This window comes from Podarcis filfolensis (genome assembly GCF_964270895.1).
Source record: "Podarcis filfolensis genome assembly, chromosome: 9".
NCBI classification, from domain to species: domain Eukaryota; kingdom Metazoa; phylum Chordata; class Lepidosauria; order Squamata; family Lacertidae; genus Podarcis; species Podarcis filfolensis.
The window spans coordinates 19,200,870-19,221,010 of NC_139610.1; the positions used below are offsets into that span (position 1 = coordinate 19,200,870).

Here is a 20,141-nt window from a genome sequence, read left to right on the forward strand (position 1 = left end):
GCTCCCGCTTGGACTACTGCAATGCGCTCTATGTGGGGCTACGTTTGAAGGTGACCCGGAAACTACAACTAATCCAGAATGTGGCAGCTAGACTGGTGACTGGGAGCGGCCGCCGAGACCACATAACACCGGTCTTGAAAGACCTACATTGGCTCCCAGTACGTTTCCGAGTGCAATTCAAAGTGTTAGTGCAGACCTTTAAAGCCCTAAACGGCCTCGGTCCAGTATATCTGAAGGAGCGTCTCCACCCCCATCGTTCTACCCAGACACTGACATCCAGCGCCGAGGGCCTTCTGGCAGTTCCCTCACTGCGAGAAGCCAAGTTACAGGGAACCAGGCAGAGGGCCTTCTCGGTAGTAGCGCCCTCCCTGTGGAACACCCTCCCACCAGATGTCCAAGAGAACAACAACTACCAGACTTTTAGAAGAAGGCAGCCCTGTTTAGGGAAGCTTTTAATGTTTGATGTATTACGGTATTTTAATATTTTGTTGGAAGCTGCCCAGAGTGGCTGGGGAAGCCCAGCCAGATGGGCAGGGTATTTTTTTTATTTTATTTTATTATTATTATTATTATTATTATTATTATTATTATTATTATTATACTGGGTGCCATGTTGCAGGGGTCACCCCAACAATGCTGTAGAATGAAGCATGAGAGGCAGGGTGGGGTGCAGAATTTTAGCCTCGCACAGGACACTGCTGAAATTTGAGAGTCTGAAGTCTGCCTTTGCTTATGTCTAAGTAAGCATGTGTAGGATTGTGTTAGTATAGAGTATTTGGATTCCCTTCTTGCAATTGTGTAGACATATAAGATTCTCTCTATTGGTCTTGCTGCATGATACCGTGGGACGTGACTCAGTGTGATTTTGCCAAGCAGCTAGCAACAGCTCTTCTTCATCTCCATGTTGCCAATGCGCTCCCTTGTAAACATGCTGCGGCGGACAGCTGAAGCGAGCGAAGCTAAACCTTCACAGTTGCCTGTTGCTATATCTCAGCCTGTCAGTCAGCAGCCCCGCTGAGCAGAGTGTAATTATCATGCGGCAGGAGTGCACTGCTTTGGAATCACTTGCAAGGTAAAGCCGGGAGTAAATAGCTGTCAGGGAATAGGAATATTGCGTGCTGGAGCTTGTGGAAACAGCCGTGCTGAGCCTCGTGGGCACTGCTGAGTGGAAGATCATTGGGGCAATTTGATGAACTGCGTTCTGGGGCAGCCTAACTCCCTGACCAGTGCACCCTGCTCTCTTTCCTTGGTTGCCGGAATTCGCACAAAGGTGCAATAAATAGGATCCTCCTTACAGAGGGTCCTGGTTGCGCACGGGCCCCGGGAATAACCCCGCAGGGTTAAAATTGTTAGGGGCGTAGCTAGCCCCAGCCCCCTCAGCCCAGGGATCACGCCAGGCTGTTTGGGCCAATTGCTTGAGGCGGTGTGATCCCTGGACTCAATATAGGCGGCAGCGCGATGCAGTTGGGGCACTTGCTTCGCACTGCCAGACACCTGCGCTCCCTCCCTCTTATGTTAGGCTGTGTTGTGTTGGCCTTGCTTTGGATTGGGTTGCCTGTTTTGGAACAGGGGCTGGGTAGGAATTTTTCCATTTGGCAGATTGGCTTTGGCCACTTGGTTTTCGCCCACTCCCTCAGCAATTGTCACAACTTGTAAGGTTTGGCGGCTAGGCATTGGCTTTTGGAATGTGGAGTGGAAAATAAGGTGATATTTTAAAAGGAATGTTAAGAGATTAGGATTTGCTGAATTAACAAATTGAACTAGAGAACAAGAAGGGGAGGTATGAGGAAGTCAAAGAAACAGGGGACTGAAAAACTGTTATTGAAACTGAATTGTTTTTAATATTTTTCTTTTTCTTTTTGTCTTTATATAAAATTGGAAAATTTAATAAATATTCATTTTAAAAAAAAAATGGAATGCGGAGGAGCGGAGGTGCGGCCATCACCTGCCCCTCCAGGAATAAGAATATTCCGGTAAAGGAATCTGGGGGTCCTGGTTCTCGTCCGAAGTCTGTTTGAGGGGCTAGGGCCATGCCAGGACCACAGGAACCCCGGGGTGAGCTTCGGTCGGTCTTCATCAATGTTTCTCCCTCGTTTGGTGTTTACCCTTTCAGACTACCAGCCAGAGAGGCAGGAGTCAGTTATAGTCTGTGCCAATGCCTGAGCCAATACCACTCATCCTTTTGTAATTAATAAAGCTGTGGCCAAAATTTGCCCAATAACTTAAACTAAAATATGTGTCTGTGTGACGTTATTTTTTTTTTTTTTTGGGGGGGTCTTGGGGCCTTGAAGTGCAATGCTGGCAGGCATCATCCCACAGCTGAAATCTACCATGATGTAATGAAATAGGGTCTGTCTGTTACTCATGCCGGACAGACCATTTGTTTCTATCTCTCCCAGAAGAATGGAATGAAATCATTGCCCCTCCTTGCCTAATAACAGAAGAACAATCTCCATCTTGTTTGATATCAGAAATGGACATAGATTTAGTTCCTGTTAATAACGCCAGAAATTGTTATCTATGTCAATGCTATCATTTGAATATGTGGCTGCCGTTTCATATTTCTTCTGTACAATGATGTAAAATGAGTTTAAATGGTGGCCTTTAATTTGGTAACCAATTCACAAAGGTAAGAGAGAGCCATATAGTTTGTGGCCAGACTTCAGAATACTCAGTAGAGATATTGCACACATCACAATGTGATTTAGGTGCATTTTTGTCCACCGGTTGCTGAAAGACTATTTTGAAGTGTAAGCATGAATATCTGAACTGGAGCTAACCTGTCTATTGAAGGACTGAGACACCTTTTCAGGGGACTTGATCTGAATAATGCACTATACAGCAATTTGTTACATTTCATTCATGGACAATCTGGTATTATAGACTAAGTGCCTCTGAGCATATACACAGAGTTCCTTTCTCCAAAGAGGGGAAATATCAAAAAATTCTTAGATGGAATAAATGTGTCTTCACTATGTGCCCCACAACTGGTTATCTCCAGAAGCGATTTCCGGTGTGTGGGCATGCGCAGAAGTGATTTCCGGAGCCGTGGAAGAGAGTCCCTGTGCTGCGCTGCACCGGTTTAGTGCAGCGCGCGGGGACTCACTGAGTGGGTAGCTTGGTTCAGGGTTGGCTTAACTGGCTCATGGGCCAGTTAAGTGATCCTGATGGGCCCCTTCCAGCCCATGGGCCTTAAGTTGCCTACCTCTGGCATACACAGCCCAGCAAGACAACAACATGAACCTACCCGCAGCATACAATTCAATATGGCTAACCTAACCCAAGCAGCTTAAAAAGCAGAGACATCACCTTGCCGACAAAGGTCCATATAGTTAAAACTATGGTTTTCCCAGTAGTGATGTATGGAAGTGAGAGCTGGACCATAAAGAAGGCTGATTGCCAAAGAATTGATGCTTTTGAATTATGGTGCTGGAGGAGACTCTTGAGAGTCCCATGGACTGCAAGAAGATCAAACCTCTCCATTCTTAAGGAAATCAGCCCTGAGCGCTCACTGGAAGGACAGATCGTGAAGCTGAGGCTCCAATACTTTGGCCACCTCATGAGAAGAGAAGACTCCCTGGAAAAGACCCTGATGTTGGGAAAGATGGAGGGCACAAGGAGAAGGGGATGACAGAGGACGAGATGGTTGGAGAGTGTTCTCGAAGCTACCAGCATGAGTTTGACCAAACTGCGGGAGGCAGTGGAAGACAGGAGTGCCTGGCGGGCTCTGGTCCATGGGGTCACGAAGAGTCGGACACGACTAAACAGCAACAAAAACTTAACCCAACAACCCACCGCCGTCACACAGGCACAAACAATTCCCACTGAAGCCAACCAAAGACAGTCAACCACACCCTAGACCACCCCAACCTTCCTCACCACCAAGGAGACATAACAAGCGAATAGAAAGAGATCCTACCCAAATGACGCTGACACAAAACCACCACACACACACTAAGTAAAAGAACACAGTCTTTACCACCCCACCGCCTCCCCCACCTTTTCTTCCCAACCCTATACTGCATATAACACCAGTGTCTCACGACAAATGTAACTGATCTGTAGAAAACACAACCTGAAGAAAGAGACGAAGCATGTGCTTTTGTGAACGAGGAAAATAATTTATATATATATATAAAAAATGATGAGCAGCATTGGCTGCCTGAGCAGCACTGTCCATTCTGTCTTTATCTTTGAACTCTTGATATATTTTAAACTCTTGATACAGTGCCACATGTTGAGCTGAAATGTGGACTTGGGAAAATAAGAGGCAGAAAAAGGCACCTACGGTAAATGCCTGAGATTCTGTTAAAAACAAAGCCAGCATTTAGCAGTGCTTTGTCAAAATCGATAGGCATAAGATCTAACCTACCTATCACCTCCTGTCTGCTTTTCTTTACACAATGCTGTTGATGTAACAGGAGGAGAAATCTTTCTGATTTGGCAGCATTCCATTATATCTTATCATTTCTGTGCATTTTATTCTGCCTGCATGTATGTGTGTGTGTGTGTATCCCTCTAAAATTCTGATGAGTGCATGTGCAATTTTTTAAAAAATGTCTAAATAGCATAGAACAGGTCGTTTTTTTAAAAAAGAAATGTTGAAGTTTCACCTTCTGTTCTTTTAAAGGTAAAGGTAAAGGGACCACTGACCATTAGGTCCAGCCGTGACCGACTCTGGGGTTGCGGCGCTCATCTCGCTTTATTGGCCGAGGGTGCCGGCGTACAGCTTCCAGGTCTAAGCTGCTTCTGGCGAACCAGAGCATCGCACGGAAACGCCGTTTACCTTCCCGCCGGAGCGGTACCTATTTATCTACTTGCACTTTGACGTGCTTTAAAACTGCTAGGTTGGCAGGAGCAGGGACTGAGCAATGGGAGCTCACCCCATCGCAGGGATTCGAACCGCCAACCTTCTGATCGGCAAGTCCTAGGCTCTGTGGTTTAACCCACAGTGCCACCAGTGTCCCTGTCACTTCCCTAGGACTGCAGATATTGATCAGTAACACTGGGGAAACAATTGTTAATTGTGTGAAGGCAGGAACATCTAGTCTGCCCAGTGTTTTCAGTTACTAAGGAAAGTTTTCAACCTAAGTCTCCTATATCTCAATCCTTTGCCCTTTCCCGTGCAACAAACTAAAGATCTGTGCCATCCTAGAATGTAGTTCAGGTTTTTGGTGGAATCCATCATTCTTCTTTTCCCTTTTTGTTAAAAGCAAAAAGCAGACTCGCCTTTGCAGAACGCCACGCATCTTTATCGAAAAGCCCACTTAGCAAACAGTGCCCACCTAGCTCATCACATCCAGAAGTTTGGTGGAATTAATTAATGCTGGAAAACCAATTTCTAAAAGCAGGTGGGGGGACTGCAAAATGCATAAATGAATATTTTTCTACGCAGTTATTTTTGTATTTCTGAGACAGACTGTGTCATGTAATGTAGCTGTTTCCATGGCAACACTTGGTGACTCACGATGGTTATGAAGCACAGCCCCAGGTAAGTGGTTCAGGTTCCGATGCTACCCTGCTCTTGGTTGTTTAAATGGATAAAGCTATTTCCATTTACCCCCCTTTTCTCCCTTTTTGACATGTGGATGGTCAGCTTGACATTTGAACTAGCATCCATAACCAGCAGGTTCATTTCATGTAATTTGCTGCTGGGCCTTTAGGTTGCAAGTGGGGGATGAATATTTGAAACATCCTCCACATTAAAAGAAACAAGCAGCCCATTCTATTGTGCGTAACAACCAAATAACCAACCAACCACCACCATCACAACAACCCCCAACACCATGCCCATGTTCTCCCAGTAGGGTTGTCAGATGGCCACCTAGAGATTTGCTCTGGCCCTTTCCAATCACCATTAAAAAGAAGTATGGGAAGAAAGAAGGAATAAGGTAGGCACAAATTCAACTGGTTGAAATTCAAGAAACCTGGACATCTATGGTCATGAATCAATGATTGGTAGTAGTAAAAGTGTGTTTAGAACTGTCCTCTAAATCAGTTTACTCTCAGAGAGATGGAAGAGACTGCACTCAGTATTCTTTTAAGGAGAGGATGTGATAGGACTTAGATGAATTTGTCCTTAGGGAATACAAAATGCAACATACACACACGATGGCTGTTGAAATCTGTGAAGAATATGGGGAGGTTGCATATATACTTGGAGTGGAGCGAGATCTCATTCTTCAGTATCCCAACCCCATATTTCCAATTATCTAGCTTTTCCAAACAGCCCTGTCATTCTTCCTTGCAGAAGGCACCTTTTAGATAAAGGTCATTTATTAGATTTATTTATTTAGTACATTCATATTCCACCTTTCTTCCATCGTGGAACTCAAATTAACTTAAATTCCAATGACATTATTATTATTATTATTATTATTATTATTATTATTATTATTTCATAGTTGTTTTCACAAACGTTAACTCAAAGCAACGTATTGAAACTGTCGGAATCTCCATTCGACTGAGCTGATAAGGTTCATCTTCGGAATTGCCTCCCGACGATTAATTGATGACCTGATCCTTTGATAAGGCCTCAGGCACGTCGTCCCAGCAGAGCATCAAAACAGCACATGGAAGGATGAGATAGTATGAGCTACATTGCTATGCTTTATTTTCTAGCTACGCAGAGAGCAAAGAAATGTACAGCCTCTCCCTGTGAGAGCAGAGAGCAATTGAACAAAGGAACAAAGGAACAAAGGAAACAGGAAACCACACTAACGTTACATCCTGTCTCCTTTCCTGTGAGACTTGAAGGTCTCTGGAATGTAAACAGAGTCCTGTGACTCCAAGCAGCTGCTCAGTGATAAGAACAGAAACTAACAGAAACAAGTATAAAAACAACCTAAAATTTTCACCGACACATGTGTGCGTTGTGTATGTATACATTTCAATGTGCATGACAACAGAAAACCTCACAGTAACTTTCTCACTTATGCAAGGTCGAGGAGGAGCACTGAATTAAAGAATGACAAATTAAAACTAAACCACCAAATCCAAACACTGGGCAGGAGCTTCTCCTGCACTGACGCTACTCATTCTCCTTTTCAACGCAGCCACAACAAAAGGCCAACCCTTTCCCTTTCACTAAATGCTCTCCTACGCCAGTAACCAAACTGCACACCCCTCCGTCAGATATTGCTGTGGCTGGTTATTCTGTGTTATATCATTTATTGACTGTATGCAATTTATTGAATTATGTGACAAGGACAGCTTTCATGAATAAAAATGTTCACTATTTTGGGGGAACTCTGTACACCAGTGGTTCCCAATTAGGGGTCTGGGGACCCCTGGGGGTCTGCAGAACGCATCCAGGGGGTCCGCAGCCCCATCCCTTGCCTCCCCCTCCAACTATTTTTTGTCATTTTTGCGTGGTAATATCACAAATTTTATGGTCTTTTTAAAAAAACTATACCTAAAATCATTTGCTTATTAGGGGCTAGCCCACATTTTGTTTAAAAAATTGCTTTGCAGAGGTAACTACCATAGAGCATGAGCGTAGCCAGGATTTTTGTTGGGGGGCAGAACCTCAGATTTGTATTGATTTGTATTGATTGGGGGGCAGCTACCCCCCTTGGCTACACCCATGCCATAGAGTTATCAAAACTTTCAAAAGTAGGGGGTCCTTGGCCTGGCTTTTGAAAAATAGGGGGTCTTTGGTAATTAGCTATAATTAGGAACCATTGCTGTACACAATTACTTTCTCTTGTGCATAGCAAGATTACAAGCATTCACCTGCTTCTCTTATAAACAGCCTGTTTAACTCAAAGCAAGTTGCTTCCAGAAAGCAGACAGCTCATGTTGACGGAGTCTAATAGATTTTGTCGTAGTCATAACCCTGCTGCTAATGGACTCATTTCCGAGTCTTGTAAATGTTTCACAAGCCTTTTGTTAGTGCTAAATTCTGTTAAATTGCTATTAATTGATGCTATGCCAAAGGGTCACCTTGTAGATTCCAAAGATGCTCTGTAAACGGCACCGAGAGTGTCCAGAAAGCAGAGGTGAAATAGACTCACATTAACATATGTCTCATGGTGGTCTAGGATGCAGGGTGTGTATATTGGCTAAAGCAAGGGATTGTGGCACCTGAAGTTCATGCTCACGTACTGTCTTTGATTTTGGACATGCCTTTAATCATTTGGCTGTATGGAGCATGCCCATGAAGAGCTTTGCTTTATTTTTCAGGTTGACTAACTGAGGGGATCCAGTGCCAGCAAGCCATGTAATAACTGTGCTGATATTGCCCTGATCTCATGATGGTTTGCTTGGCATGAGTCACCGTGGCTGATTAAATCAGAGGATGGGAAGATGTGCAGAGCAACAGGGTACTTTCCCGTAATCTGCTTCTAGTTTCCAAAGAACCGAAGAACCATGCATAAGTGTCTAAGGATGCACACCTATCACTCATGCTTCCAAGGGTTTGCCACATTCAGAAAACATGTGCCATATTTGTGAAAATCACTTTACAAAAATGCATAACGTTTGGTGAAATTCCTTGCACAAATGTGTACATTAGTCAAAGTGGTGTATGAAATACCATATTTTTCACTCCATAAGACGCACCAGACCATAAGACGCACCTAGTTTTTGGAGGAGGAAAATAAGAAAAAAAATATATTCTGAATCCCAGAAGCCAGAACAGCAAGAGGGATCACTGTGCAGCGAAAGCAGCGATCCCTCCTGCTGTTCTGGCTTCTGGGATAGCTGTGCAGCCTGCATTTGCTCCATAAGACGCACACACATTTCCCCTTATTTTTAGGAGGGAAAAAGTGAGTCTTATAGAACAAAAAATACGGTAATATGGGTGGCTTCCAACAAAATATTAAAATACAATGCCTCATGTCAATACCTCAATACATACCTCATGTTACGTTTGCTTTAGGTTGTGTGTTTTCAGGTTGTGTCCCGCGGCGACCCGGATGTAACGGAATGGGTTACTTCCGGGTTTTGCTGCTCACGCATGCGCAGATGTGCAAAATGACATAATGCACATGTGCAGAAGTGGCGAATTGTGACCCGCGCATGCTCAGACGTGGATTGCTTTCTTTTCAGGTTGCAAACGGGCCTCCAGAATGGATCCTGTTCGCAACCAGAGGTACCACTGTAGTCTGTCAAACATTAAAGCTTCCCTAAACAGGGCTGCCTTCAGATGTCTTCTAAAACTCTAGTAGTCATTTTTCTCTTTGACATCTGGTGGGGACACGTTCCACAAGGTGGGTGCCACTACCAAGAAGGCAAAGACGAAAATTCACGCTAACATTCCGAAGAATTTTCATGAGGATTTTTTTTTTAAAAAACCATCCACAGATTTCCGCAGAAATGCAGAGAACTTGTTTAAAGATGGGAAAATCAGGAACTGAGAGGACTGAAATTGGCAGACTCTTCCATCCCTCCTACTGAGCAAGGCTGCCTGAGAGTCAGGGTGAGACGGAAGTCAGAAGCAACACAGAGTAGGGATTTGAGGAAGAGGCAGCGGAGGGAAGCATGGCCCTTAAGAATGAAGGGACCAACTGGGGCTGGTACAGATAAATACCAGCCTTCTTATACAAATAACTTTGCTGTGCAACATCTGACAAACTAGTGCAGGGATCTCTAATGTAGGGATGGGGAACCTGTGGCCCTCCCAAGTTGTTGCTGGACTCCAACTCCCATCAGCTCCAGCCAGCATGGCCAGTGGTCAGGGGTGGTAGGAGCAGAAGCCTAAGAGTACCTGGTTCTCCAACCCTGATCTAGTGACTGTGCATTAGAGGACTGCATTAGAGCACCGCAATAGAGTCTCATGTGCCAAACTGAAGCAGAGCATGAAGTAGAATATGCACGCATCAGAATAGAAAAGTTGATTAGCTGCTCTCTACAATCCCTGGAACTTTTAAAGCATCAATTTGACTCCATTGTTAAGAGTGCCCCGAGCAGCTAAATGCTAATCAAGTTTATTTGAGATGAGAGATGCCATAATCATGTCCCTTGTCAAAGGAGAAGTGATTGGCTTTGGATTCTCTGGATTCTCTCGGCCTTGCATGTTGGGATTTATCCATTTTTCATGGACTTTCCTGAAGGGATTCCTTAATGCCTTTACTAACTGAGTCACTCGATCTCGTGGCAGCTACGCAGCATTTCCATCAATAATTTTAGCATGCCATCATCCCCAGGCGGCTTTCATTTATGTCAACCATGCTGCAGTTTGATTGCCCATTGTTACCAAGGCTGATTGAATCATCCATGGAAGTCCAACATTCCTTTCTTATTTCTTAGTTCTAGTAGAAGAGCATATTCCTGCCATCTCATTTATGTCCACATCATGTTATTGTACACAAAAGGTCTGTATAGTTAAAGCTATGGTTTTCCCAGTAGTGATGTATGGAAGTGAGAGCTGGACCATAAAGAAGGCTGATCGCCAAAGAATTGATGCTTTTGAATTATGGTGCTGGAGGAGACTCTTGAGAGTCCCATGGACTGCAAGAAGATCAAACCTCTCTATTCTTAAGGAAGTCAGCCCTGAGTGCTCACTGGAAGAACAGATCCTGAAGCTGAGGCTCCAATACTTTGGCCACCTCATGAGAAGAGAAGACTCCCTGGAAAAGACCCTGATGTTGGGAAAGATGGAGGGCACAAGGAGAAGGGGACAACAGAGGACGAGATAGTTGGATAGTGTTCTTGAAGCTACCGGCATGAGTCTGACCAAACTGTGGGAGGCAGTGGAAGATAGGAGTACCTGGCGTGCACTGGTCCATGGGGTCATGAAGAGTCGGACATGACTAAACGACTAAACAACAATAGCATGAGGTATATCGGGGGCAGCATTTCATTAGGGAGAGGAATGAACTTTTTGAGGCAGACAAGGTTCTCAGTAAGTTTTCAAGGGTCATTCTTGGACCAATTCAAAGTTAAGATGCAAATGTGAAAAAGAAGAGTAGGGTAACCATGTTTGTTATGGCTCTTAATAAGTAAAGCAATTAACTAAATGGTCACCTTTCTCTTAAGCAAAGGTATTTTGGGGTTTTTCCCCCCATACCTGATACGTACACCTATTTCTGTGTTTATAATAGGTACTCCATATGCTGGACCAGTGAGTAGGCCAAAAATAAATTTGCTTCCAAGATAATAGGTATTGTTATGCTTTTATACACGATATTGGAGTGGATGTTTTTTAAATGCACCTAGTCTAAATGGAGGTCCTCTTTCATAATAAAAGAATAAAATACAGGTGTGTATGCAGGCAAAGGACTAGAAGCAGGAAGACCTGTTATCAAATCTCCACTCAGCCATAGAATTGTAGAGTTGGAAAGGACCAGAAGGATCATCTAGTTCCATCCCCTGCAATGCAGGAATCTTTTGCCCAACATGGAGCTTGAACCCACAAGCCTGAGATTATGAGTCTCCTGCTCTACCAACTAGTACATACTCAGCTAGTACAAAGTGGGTGACCTTGACTAGTGTAACCCACCTTGTAGGGCTGTTGTGAGGATAAAAGGGAAAACAGGGAGAACTATGTGCACCACCTTGACTTTCTTGGAGGGAATGTAAGAGGCCAAGGTAAAGGTAAAGGTAAAGGGACCCCTGACCATTAGGTCCAGTCGTGGCCGACTCTGGGGTTGCGGTGCTCATCTTACTTTATTGGCCGAGGGAGCTGGCGTACAGCTTCCGGGTCATGTGGCCAGCATGACTAAGCCGCTTCTGGCCAACCAGAGCAGCGCACGGAAATGCCGTTTACCTTCCCGCTGGAGCGGTACCTATTTATCTACTTGACTTTGAGTTGCTTTCGAACTGCTAGGTTGGCAGGAGCAGGGACCGAGCAACAGGAGCTCACCCCGTCGTGGGGATTCGAACTGCCGACCTTCTGATCGGCAAGTCCTAGGCTCTGTGGTTTAATCCACAGGGCCACCAGCACCCTGATCTCACAGAGGCCAACCAGATGCCCATCGGAAGTCCACAGGGGAACCTGAGTGTAAGAGCACTGTCCCAACTTGCCATTTGCAGCAACAGATGTTCAAAGGCATACTGCAATGAACATAAAACATGACTATCATGGCAGGCAGCCATTGGTAACCTTATCCTCCATGAATTTGTCTAACCCTCTTTTAAACTTAAGTTGGTGGTTTTACTTGGTATAGTGGGGGGTGAAATCCCCAAAAAGAATGTCACTTTTTTCTGTATGCCACAATATACAGCTGCGAGAATATGACTAGCGAAGAATGGGAAGAAACAAGGTTTACCAACTATCGAAGAATGGCAGATGAAGATGATGGACTATATGGAACTTGCTGAACTGACTGGGAAACTCCGAGATCAGAGAGAAGAGACGGTGGAAGAAGATTGGAAGAAATTTAAGGAATATTTGAAAAATATGTTAATATTTAAATCTTAGAATAGCTTTGGAAGTGGATATAGGCTGTAGGGTTAGAAGTAGAAGATGGTGTATTTTAAAATAGTATTATCTGTAAGTAATAAAATGTGAAGATTTTTATGGTTAAAGTAAGTGTGAGGGGAAAAAAATAAAAATGGTTAGAAATTATGATATATGTAACTGCTAAAGATGAGGTAAAATGAAAATCAGATAGGGGGGATTTGGGGAAGCCCACCTAACAATGTTTAGAAAAAATAAGGACAAGACAAGAATTTGTTTGTATTGTTTGTTTTTCTGTTTGTGTTGTTCATTTGTGTTATAAAATGAATAATTTTTTGGGGGGGGGGGAGAAATAAACTTAAGTTGGTGGTCATCACTGCCTTTGTGGGAGTGAATATTTCTTTTGTCTGTCCTGAATTTTCCACCGTTTGGATTTGATATCCCGCTTTATCACTACCCGAAGGAGTCTCAAAGCGGCTAACATTCTTCTTTCCCTTCCTCCCCCACAACAAACACTCTGTGAGGTGAGTGGGGCTGAGAGACTTCAGAGAATTGTGACTAGTCCAAGGTCACCTGCATGTGGAGGAGCGGGGAATCGAACCCGGTTCACCAGATTACGAGTCCACTGCTCTTAACCACTACACCACGCTGGCTTCATTGGATGTCTCCGAGTTCTAACTCTATGAAAGCAGGAGAAAAACTTTTCTCTTTTCACTTTCTCCTCACCATGCATAATTTTATATGCCTCTTACTTGCTTACATCCCTTCTTACTTGACTTTTCTCCAACCGTAAAAGTCCCAAATGTTGTAATGGCTCCTCAGAGGGGACTTGGTCCATTGCCTCAGTCATGTTGGCTACCCTTTTCTGAACTCTTTCCTGCTGCCCGATATCTGTTTTGAGGTGAAATGACCAGAACGGTGCACAGTATTTCAAGTCTGGTAGCATCACAGATTTTGAAAATGACATAATATTGCCTATTTTGTTTTCAATTGCTTTACAAATGATTGCTAACGTTGAATTTGCCTGTTGCACAGCTGCCACACAGTGCGTCAACATTTTCATCAAACTATCCACTGCAACACCAAAGTCTCATTCTTGGTCAGGTACTGTAACTACAGACTCCATGTGTGCATATATGTTAAATTTAGACATTCTTTTTTCTTTTTTCTTTTTCTTTTTTGCTGCAACGTGCACCACTTTATACTTGCTTACATTGAATTTCATTTGCCATTTTACTGCCCACTCACTCCGTTTGGAGAGATCCTTTCGGAACTCTTCACAGTCCCTTTTTGTTTTAACCACCTTGAACAATTTGATATATTTTATATCACCAGCAAACCTGACTGCCCATTCCTAACTGTAGACCATTTATGAATCAATCACTTTCATCTGCTCCTAAGTGACAGATTAATTATTTTGATGAGTAACAGATAGTGTCTCCACTTTTATGATGCATTGTTCATAAGGCAAATATTCTGTGATGATAACTATCTATTACTGCAGAAAACCAGCTTTTTGGCTTTACACTCAATAGCAGTTGTGAAGAATCTATCTGCCTAGTTAGAACACAGAAACATTCAGCCCGCAGCTCTTAAATTCTACTAAAAATTGAAAAAAGTCACTATAAAATATTCTAGCTGAACTTGGTATTTCCTGCAAAGCGGAAGTGAGCAGGTATCACCTGTTAAATGCCAGCTGTAGTCTAATCCAAACACATAGACTTTGCCACTCATTCCAGTGGAAGACTGGCTCTGGCAGTACAAAGGTATACATGCAAAGGGATACATAGCTACTCCTCCCATTGGAGGGGGTAAAATGAGAAGCCTTTTCTTAGGGAATGCATGTGGGGCTCTCAATTTTTGCAGCAACATACCTTCTTGGCATCGTTCGCGCTAAGTCTCTCCAACTGAAACAACCGGGAACACCCATAAAACAATGGGGTAGGTTTAGGGGAGAGAAGGAATGAAGAGTGCTGCTTGTTGCATAGACTCACAGAATTGTAGAGTTGGAAGGGACCACATAGCCCACCTAGTCTAACCCCCTTGCAGTGCAGGAATCCTTTGCCCAATGTGGAGTTCCAACCCATGATCCTGAGATGAAGAGTCATGCTCTGCCAACTGAGCTATCATTCCCACTCGCCTGTAGACCAGAAATTCACTTGAAAGCATGGACCTCTGTACAACCTGGAAGGGCAGGGTATAAATAAAAATTTATTTATTTATTTATTATTACAAAATGCCAGAATAGTTAAAATGATGCAGCTGGTTGACTCATGGGCCCGCTGCCAATTCCCTCTAGAGCAGGGGTGGAAAACTTTTGGGCCTCCAGGTGTTGCTGAACTACATCTCTCATCAACCCGAGCAACCATGGCCAATAGTCACGTGGACCAACAACACCTGGAGCGCCCAAAGTTATCCACCCATGTTCTAGAAAGAAATATATCAAAGCGCTGTCCCTGTGCAGATCTCTTCTGGCTCCTTCATGCAGTATCGATGGGACTTTGGGGCCAGGTGCATCTAATATTATCGACAGGTGTGCTTCAGGTGTATCCAGCAGAAAAGGCAGGCATATCCATTAAAAACTGTATGGACGCTCCAGGAATATTCAACAGCAAGGGCAGGGGCAGAGCTTTGCCTAATGGAACAGGGAAGAGTGAGCTAATTTTGTCTCGCTTGAAACTCAATTGCACCCAGCTGTGGCGGAAGTGATGCGCTTTGCATTTCTACTAGTAAAACTAATCTGCTAGCTTGGGCAGCACAAATGTTATAAGTCCTTTTAGACCAATTTAATTGCCCTAGGGTGAACACATCCTCAGATGCTACAAGGCATGTTTCTGCCACCTCAGCAAGGAGTAATGTGAAACCTTGGCATAGGACAGGCATGCTATGAATCATGCTGTCCTGAAGACCTAGGAGAAATATTGCTGGTGTAAGCAACACAAATAAATCCCACAGCACTCTTAAGAGTCCCACAGTGACATTCTGAGTCCCTTCAGCTCCCAGTGAAGTTAACAGAGCACTCCCAATGCTTGGAAGTTCACGAGCATCTCTTATAACAAGGCCTTTAACTCTGCCAGGGACAGCATTATTTCACTGTGCAATTACACACCCAGACAAGGAGGTTAATACAAACTCATGTCAGGCTTGACAAAGCATTGTTTACAGCCAGAAGGAGCCGATTGCCCTGTTCAGAGATCCTGACCTTTGTCAACCAATCATAATTTTGCTCCTTAGAAAGGTTGGGATAGTTTCAAGCCCTGTCCTTTGGGAAACATAATTCTATCTAGATTGGAAAATGTTTCAGCTGTGACCATTGTTTTCTTAATGAAAGAAACATTGGGATGTACCACATGACATGTGGCGAAACATACAAGCTATAGCACTCAAACCTTAACCCTATGAGATTTTATAGCTAGAAAACTCTAGGTAGCTTTTCTTGTGAGTTAGGTAGTTTGTCTTGTATAAGTGCTGGTATACAACAGATAAGTTGTATGCATGTGTGCATGTACAGTGGTACCTCGGGTTACATACGCTTCAGGTTACAGACTCCGCTAACCCAGAAATAGTACCTCGGGTTAAGAACTTTGCTTTAGGATGAGAACAGAAATGGGATGGCAGCAGCGGGAGGCCCCATTAGCTAAAGTGGTGCTTCAAGTTAAGAACGGTTTCAGGTTAAGAATGGACCTCTGGAACTAATTAAGTACTTAACCCGAGGTACCACTGTATAACCAAAGCAACAGGCAGCTAGGACAGATTTCTGGGCAGGAACATGTAGAAGAGATGTCCATGTGCCATTTTCTGCAAAGGCTTGTGCTGTTTAGAATTAGGAACAGCCAGGGGATAGGGACCTGATGATATAGAAAGACAATAAAGATGGGGGTGGGGTGGGGGGAGACTGTGAATATCTATATCTGTAACCATGACTGCTAAAAATAATATTGGATTAAATTCAGCACTGAAAAAAATAGTAGTACAAATTGGCCCTCAAGACTTCTTTGTGCAAAGGAAACTCAATGCAGGAAACTAAAACATATGGAGGTAGGCAGGCAGGAGGCAGGCAGGCAAAGTAAAACACCAGAAGCCTGCTTCTTCCCCAGCTGGACTTCCTCTTCCCCATCACAGGGCCATCTAAGGCCAACTGGCCTGTGATATCCAGGAGCAAGAGTCAAGCAAAATGCCTGGGTCTGTGCCAGCTGGACTTTCCCCTCCACTCAATAGGGGGCCATCTGACCCAACTGCCTTGTGGGAAATAACATCAGCTGTTAGCTCCTGCTCAAGCAGAGTGGGGCAGTCTTTGTTTTCAAGCACATGCTTCTAGCTGCATCAGTTTCATATTTGTAATAAATAAGGTCGGGTAGTTGGCTACTAGGGAACACCCCAGTGGTAGCAGCCCAGATAGTCTTGCTTGGTGCATATACTCTGGCTTTTGAAAAAATGGAACCAGGTGAATACTTTTTTCCTTTCCCCATGCCTTTCTTTCCCCAGGCTTTTAAATCTTAAAACTGTTTTGTTGTTTATAAATTTGTTGTTTCTGGAGTTTTGAAATCTGTGAAATGTTTGGTGCTGCTGCTGATCTTTTATGCGATATTTAATATATTTTTTAAGGTTTTAATTTTGCATATAATTGCTTTATTGTAAGGCACCCCGATAACTTTTGTCACTGAACAGAGTATAAATACTGTAAGATGATTTGAGGACTGTAGTCATAAAGCAGCATATAAATCTACTAAATTGACAATAAATATTGCATGGCCCTCATTTCCCAGCTGCAAACAAGACACACCAATGGACATATTCTATTAAGCTTTTCAAACCCATAATCTGAGTTGTCTCTTGAATAAAGCCATCCAGACCTTCATACTTAATTCTTGTCATTGTTTTTTATTACTCAGCAGGAGTCCCTCAAGTCAGCACTGATATTCAGCAATCATCACTCAGCAGTTACTGTTCATCTTCACAAGAGACTGTCAAAAAACTGCGGGGCGGGGGGTGGAATCAACAGGCTTCTGTATCTCCAGTAGCAATTCGGCTGCCAACCCTTCCTAATGAACCAAACACTGATTTAGCCCATCACTGAATAGCAGCAAGAATTTGCTACCTACAGTAAATAAGATTAGCACAGTCTTAAAGTAAAATAAAATAAATATGGCTTCTTATTATAAATATTCCCCTCCATCACCCGCATGCCAAGTTAGATCACTGCAACGAGAGCTGCAGTCGTTAGATTACAGGAAGCTACCAGTTGCATACCAAGTCCTATGACCTGCAAGCTTGCACCCCTTTTTTGCACTTGCGCATCCTTTCAGCGTTTGATTCCCAAAGATCAACTGGCTATCCATTCACCTCCCCTCTTTTTATTCTATTTCACCCCAATACAGTTGCAGTTTAATTCCTTATCCAAATCAAACGCTACAGAAGGAGAGAGAGGAAGAAGCGTAGGAATACCATTTAAAAAGCCTAGGCACAGGTCGCTGTTCGCGGTGCTGAAACCAGTTCGTGACCTGCGGCGGTCGGCAGGTGGCGCCGTTCCACATTTGGAAAAGGTGAGGCGAACGAGGTGGCAGCAGCCAAAGTCTTCCCCAAACTGATTTCTCCAGCACACCTCAGAACAGGACGCCACGACATTAAACTCGACAAACGGCCAATCTCTCCTGAATAGCCCTCTGCAATCTCAGAGAGCGCCTTGCGTCCCCTCCGCCCAATGCTATTTATTCCAAGAGAGTACTCACCATGTTGACTTCCGAGACCATATCTATACTGGCAATCTCTATTCTCATGCCAACGTCAACGGGAGAGCCTGGAAACGGAAACAGGTGTTTGTTTTTAATGGCCAGCAGTCAAAAGGGTTGGAAGGTCAGGACTTCTGAGCCTCAAGTGCGTCCTGTACCTGTTCACGTGCTTAAACGTTGGTGTGCTCTTTTTCATGTCTGAAGAAGAGCTCTGTGAAATCTGAAAGCCTACCACCAGACCCCAGCAAAATCCTTTTATATAAGGACATCGATTTACTGAATCAGTTTAGAGCCCACACGTTTGGAGCATGTCTATAGATGTCCGAATGTGTATATGAGGGGAGGGGAGGGAAGAGAAAAGAGAACGTGCCCATTTTGAGAGAAAGGAATTGGTTACCAAAGGGACCCCTTTCCCGGCTGATTAGAATTCTAAGCGGCCCTTGCCTCTGACCCTGCAGAGACCGGCACGCAGCCTGGCGATTTCCCCTTGTAAACAAATCCGAGGAGACTCACCTCCGAAGTCTGGCCTCAGGCGAATGTCGTATCCTTTGAGTAATTTGTCCACGGTCTCTTTCACGTAGGACATGTTGCTGGGCTCATTCAGGCTGAGGGAGAGGAAAAGGATTCAGAGCGAGCGCTTGAACGCACACACGCAGGCACCGACACAGCCACAAGCAGGATCCCGACCAGCCTCCCAGCAGAGGAAGAAATCCACGGAGCTGAGCTCCCCGGAAGATGAGGTCCATCATTCAGCCCATCACATACACACAGACGCACACACACGTCCTCTCGCGCCCAAGCGCCAATCTCACCTCTTGGCATAGCAGACCATGGCTATCATCGCAGGGAAGAGCAGAATCCCCACGCGCTCCCGCGGCCGAGCTGCCCACATTCCTTCCTCCGGGTGGAGAGTTGCTGCCTCTTTCTCCCCCTTCCCTCTCCCCACCCCCTCCCGCGAAGATTCAAGGGATGTAACTTTCAATCCACAGGCAGAGCTGTGATGCCGGAGAGAGCGGCGCATGCGCCGAGCTGGCCCAGTCTCCGAAGGCACCTTTGCGCCTTGCCAGCAATGTCCGGCCAAGCGAGCAACAGCTGCGGCGGCGGGACCTTGGGGAGTTCCCTCGTCCTGCGCCCTGGGCGCACCCAGCGCTTTCCCCGCCTGTCTGGGCAGGGTGGTCCGGCTGGTTCCAAAGGAGAAAGCGAGCTCCCTACGGAGCGCCTCGGCTGCTAGAGGTCGCCGATTTCCGAAAAGCCACGGGGGCAAGGGCGGGGGGGAAGTTGTCCAATGGCAGCAGCCGCCCCCTCCCCAACCTTAACCCGCAGCCTCCTCCTTCCACATGCCATCATCGCCTCCCCTGCGCGCCCTCCAGGATCTCCCTTCCCGTAGCAAAGGGATGCCCAAGGAGGCAGGCACTTTGAACCGGCAGCGTTCAGGTGTGACCGTGAAAGGAGGATAAGAACATAGCAGACGCCACCCATTCACCCAGCGGAGAATCTAGCCTAGGACTGGCGGGAGGTGGGGTGCGTGGCAAAGGTCTTTAGCTGCAGAGCCAGACCTTACTGTCAAAGCCAAGTCTAGTGGCAACGAGTAGGACTAACAGCATGACGCTCCCGCTTTTGTGTGGGGTTGTGTGCGCGCGCTTGCTTGCTTAGAGAAGCTCCAAATGAACTGTTTTTGGGTTTTTTCTTGCTCCAAGGGCTCTCGGTGGTTTCGTTTCTAGGGGAAGGATGAAGGGATGGAACACACTGGAGTTCCATTGATTCCAGCGGAAACTTAAGTCATGCCTAACATGCCCCATTGGTTTTAATGGGACCGCAGGTCCACTCACTTTGCCTGGATCCAACCCAGAGAGTTTTGTTTCTGAGACAGGAGGAGACAAGACAATGAAGGGTTTCATGCGTTATAAATGGGAAGTTGTAGAAATGGGGAAAGGAGGGGGTCTTTCCAGAAGAGGGTTTGCAGTGGAGGGGGGCATGGGCGTCGTGAGGATTTATTTTAGGGGGGCAGGATTAATGTTAGGGGGCAGGGTTTATGTTGGGGGACAGTACCGAGTTATCTGCCATGCAAT

General features: G+C 45.0%; 1 protein-coding gene across 1 annotated transcript in view; it reads right to left on the minus strand.

Annotated features, from left to right (window-relative positions):
* GABRB1 (gamma-aminobutyric acid type A receptor subunit beta1) overlaps window positions 1–19,255 on the minus strand; it is a 93,182-nt gene extending 73,927 nt beyond the window's left edge. Inside the window, exons 1-3 of the mRNA XM_083630537.1 lie at window positions 18,885–19,255; window positions 18,586–18,677; window positions 18,073–18,140 (exon numbers count right to left, since the gene is read on the minus strand). Of these exons, the coding sequence (XP_083486663.1) occupies window positions 18,073–18,140; window positions 18,586–18,677; window positions 18,885–19,093 (369 nt within the window). The 5' untranslated portion in view covers window positions 19,094–19,255. The remainder of the gene's footprint in view (window positions 1–18,072; window positions 18,141–18,585; window positions 18,678–18,884) is intronic.
* Between the last annotated feature and the right edge of the window lie 886 nt (window positions 19,256–20,141).